Below are 4187 nucleotides of genomic sequence, written 5' to 3'. Positions count from 1 at the left end.
CAACTCCTTTTCCCACTTGACAAATTCCTTATTCATTGTCTCGTGGAAATTAGATAGCTCAGCGGGGGTGAGTTCCTTCGTGGTACGGTCTTGTAGAACAGAAATCTCTTCATCAATGGCACGGAGAGAGGCCTCATTATTGTTAATAAGAAGCCCCATAAAGGACCTGGAGCAAGCAGTAGCTGCTTCCTCCCAGTCCCTTTTGAACGTCTCATCCGTGACATTAAATGAGGGAAAGACCTGTACCCTAAGACCTCTGGGTATTAACCCCCGATCAACATAGCGCTGCATAAATGCCTTGTTCCACCAGAGTCTCATTCTGCGGTTGGGTGTTGTTAATTGTCTCTTTCTGTGTTTTTTCACAGTCATTTTTCCAAGCAGCATGGACTTTAAAGCCCGTGAATCCGCGTGGCAAACTCAATTAAACCAGGTTTTTGACACAGAGGGCGAAGTGGACAATTCAGCGGATTCAAGAAGTCACAGGGAACTTTGCAGCCAAATCAAAGTATTGTTCAACCGCAGAATGAGACTCTGGTGGAACAAGGCATTTATGCAGCGCTATGTTGATCGGGGGTTAATACCCAGAGGTCTTAGGGTACAGGTCTTTCCCTCATTTAATGTCACGGATGAGACGTTCAAAAGGGACTGGGAGGAAGCAGCTACTGCTTGCTCCAGGTCCTTTATGGGGCTTCTTATTAACAATAATGAGGCCTCTCTCCGTGCCATTGATGAAGAGATTTCTGTTCTACAAGACCGTACCACGAAGGAACTCACCCCCGCTGAGCTATCTAATTTCCACGAGACAATGAATAAGGAATTTGTCAAGTGGGAAAAGGAGTTGGTCTCTAATAAAACAAAAAAATATCAACGTGATGTTACTGATTATAAGAATCAGCAGGTGTATCGGTGGAAAGGGACAACACGTCGGAGGAGAAATTTTGTCGGACTCCCTCATTCCGTGTCAGCCTCCTCCATCTCCTCAGTGGAGGATGAAAGTTCTACATCTCAGGCCTCATCTAGACCTGTAACGAGAGGTTTTTCGGGTAAAAATAGACCCGAGAAAACATCACCAGCCCTTGGAAAATCCACCTTGGGAGCAATTCCAAAGAAGGGCAATTCCAACCAACTGGAGGTGATTAACCTATCTCAGGTCCAATTGACTACTGACCAGATTGAGGTCCTAAAACTAGGTTTAACCTTTGTACCTGATTGTAATTTTGATCTTTTTACAGTCGCTAAGGACCTGAATCTGTTCCTCAGAAAGGTGGTCCTCCATAAAATACATGCTAGAGGACCGAGCCTGAACCCTTGCACCGTCGAGAGGGAGGAGGAGGCTGTGCGGACACTTGAGGAATTGGAGGGACAGGCATCTGGTGAGTTGGATAATATTTTTCCTACACGTTTGTATCCGCGCTCCACCACGTTCCCCCCGTTTTCGCTGTGTCCTCAGGTACAAGTCTTCCATGACTTAGTTATGGGTGACCTGAGATCCCTCTCTAAGAGAACAAATAATAATAACCTTGCTGTTAAACATCAGCGAGCCCTCGAGGAACTGAGGAAACTAGAGGGAGTAATCATTAAACCAGCGGACAAGGGGGGTAACGTGGTGGTTTGGCCTTCTGCCATGTATGAGCGTGAGGTGTACAAACAATTGAGAAATACAGACTTCTACCAGATGCTCCCCTCCAATCCAACTAATGGTTTCCTGACCCAGTTGACTCTCATACTCGAGAATGCTCTTGCCTCGGGTACCATTACTAAGAAGATGTATGATGGTCTCCTTCCAGATATGCCAGTAACGCCCACGTTCTACCTTTTGCCTAAAATACATAAAAACCCTCGGGTTCCCCCTGGACGTCCGATTGTCTCTGGCATCAGAGGGCTATGCGATGCAGTATGCAAATTTATTGATTTTTATCTCCAACCTCTGGTTGAGACGCTGCCCTCCCATGTTAGAGACACTTCGGACGTCCTTAGGAGGATTAATGGCCTGACAGTTGAGCGTGGGATTTTGCTGGCGACTCTGGATGTTGAGACCTTATATACCAACATCTGTCATGAGCATGGCCTGCAGGCAGTTGAGTATTTCCTGGGTATGAGTAACTGGGCACCACCATTACAACACCTGATTCTGGAATTGTTGGAGTTCGTACTGACGCACAATGCCTTCACCTTCGGTGAGCGGTTCTTCCTCCAGCGGCGCGGCACTGCGATGGGGGCGGCGTGCGCGCCTTCGTACGCAAACCTCTTCCTGGGTTACTGGGAGAGGGAGGTTTTCGGCGACGGCGTGCCGGCTAGCTCCCATGTGCAGTGCTGGCTCCGCTTCATTGATGACATCTTTGTCATCTGGGGGGGGACCGCCCTGGAGCTTGAGGGCTTTGTGCGCCACTTGAACTCCAACTCCTATAACATCTATCTCACCTATCAGGCTGATCCGTCTAGGGTTGATTTTTTGGATATTGGTATTTCCATTAATGATCAGGGTCTTCTGACCACTGACATTTATCGGAAACCCTCCTCTGTGAATGCCCTGTTACATGCATCTTCTGGCCATCCACAATCTACCATCAATGCGATCCCTACCGGGCAATTTATCCGCCTTAAACGGATTTGCTCAGAGACGGATACATTTGAGGGTCGAGCCAGTGAGATGCGTGATAGGTTCAGGGAGAGGGGCTACAGTGCCAGATCCATTAAAAAGGCCTATAGACGCGCTAAAGCAGCTTCAAGAGACCAACTACTTTTGCGTTTTAATCCTGACAAGACGAAGCCTGCTGAATCTAAGGTGCGCTTTATTTCCTCATTCAACCGCCAATGGGACCACATCCGTGGCATATTAACTAAACACTGGTCTGTTTTACAAACAGAACCAGTGCTGAAAGATATGCTTCCCGACCGACCCCTCATGACGGCACGTCGGGGCCGAAGCCTGCGCGACATGTTGGTCCAAAGCCATTATGTGGCACAAAAGAAACCACCATTCATGATGGGACGTCCTATCTGTGGATCATATCCATGTGGCTCATGCATTGCGTGTCGTCATGGGAACATCCTCAGGGCAACATCCTTTACTTCCTCGGACGGCTCCAAAACATTTGAGATCCGACAATATATTTCTTGCAGTAGCACGGGCGTAATTTATTACGCCACGTGTGCCTGTGACTTAATATATGTCGGACTCACTAGTCGTGAATTACGGGTCCGGACGAGGGAGCATATTAGAGATATCATCGCTGCCAAACAAGCGAAATCTGAGGATGTTGATTCCCTTAAGACCATCCCCCGCCATTTTAGGTTGTATCATGGGTCTGACCCCTCAAGTTTTAAGGTGAGGGGGATTGACCGTGTGCACCTTGGACTGAGGGGTGGTAACATCCATAAGGCGTTGGCACGGGTGGAATGTCGCTGGATATTTCTCCTTGACACAGTGGTCCCTCGGGGATTGAATGAGAGGCAGACCTTTATTTCCTATTTATAAATCAGTTGATCTCATCTGCGGTTGATGTGGTTCCCGTTATAGGGTGTAATTGGTTTTGGCTGCGGGTTCCCTGCACTGAATCTGCTCTGTATATAATGGTTTTTAAAAAATTTTTTAACTGGACTCCCTTTATGTCTCTTTTTCTTTACAGTTTTTTACTTTGTACCCTTGGTGCATATCTTTCTGTGTCATTAACCTGGTGGTCCGTCTGCATTGAACATGATCTGGGAAGGAATACAATATGCTCATGTCCTCCATATGTGATTCTTTATTAGACTCTGTTTTATTGATGAAAATGTTGTTATATCTGATATTGTATAAACAGTGTTAATGTCTTTCATGTACATCTTTTTTGGATGCTATTATGATGTAATTGTATATATTCTTGTCCCTGTACAGTGTTCTATATTATCTGTGATTCCTAATGCAATTTGCCCTTTCTTCTGCCAGGAGTAGACATGGCATTTGCAGCTTTACTTCCTGTTTGCGGCTCTGCACATGTGCAGTGTGTACGGCTCTCCCTGAAGCGTCTTCTGGGTAAAAGTGACGTCATCATAGGGTTTTCCCTAGCCCAGGTGATGCTGGAGTAGCCGCCCACGCCTGCTCAGTGTGCTTTAGCTCTGCAGCCGTGACAGGTGCTGCAAATGATTTGATATACACTAGTGTATAAATTTGTCCATTCCCCTCCTTTGTCCATGGTCCCCTGAGG

At 46.8% G+C, this 4187-nt stretch overlaps 1 protein-coding gene across 1 annotated transcript; it reads left to right on the top strand.

Annotated features, from left to right (window-relative positions):
• The first annotated feature begins 368 nt into the window (after window positions 1-368).
• Window positions 369-3897, top strand: LOC142259131 (uncharacterized). Its single transcript, XM_075331640.1, has 2 exons — window positions 369-1373; window positions 3630-3897. Exons 1-2 carry the CDS (start codon window positions 383-385, stop codon window positions 3671-3673), a joined length of 1035 nt encoding a protein of 344 aa, XP_075187755.1. The 5' UTR covers window positions 369-382; the 3' UTR covers window positions 3674-3897.
• Window positions 3898-4187: the final 290 nt, after the last annotated feature.

Source organism: Anomaloglossus baeobatrachus (genome assembly GCF_048569485.1).
Source record: "Anomaloglossus baeobatrachus isolate aAnoBae1 chromosome 5 unlocalized genomic scaffold, aAnoBae1.hap1 SUPER_5_unloc_29, whole genome shotgun sequence".
In the NCBI taxonomy this organism is placed as follows: Eukaryota; Metazoa; Chordata; class Amphibia; order Anura; family Aromobatidae; genus Anomaloglossus; species Anomaloglossus baeobatrachus.
Note: the sequence above shows the minus strand (reverse complement) of the source record. Positions and strands in the feature narration are given on the sequence as shown.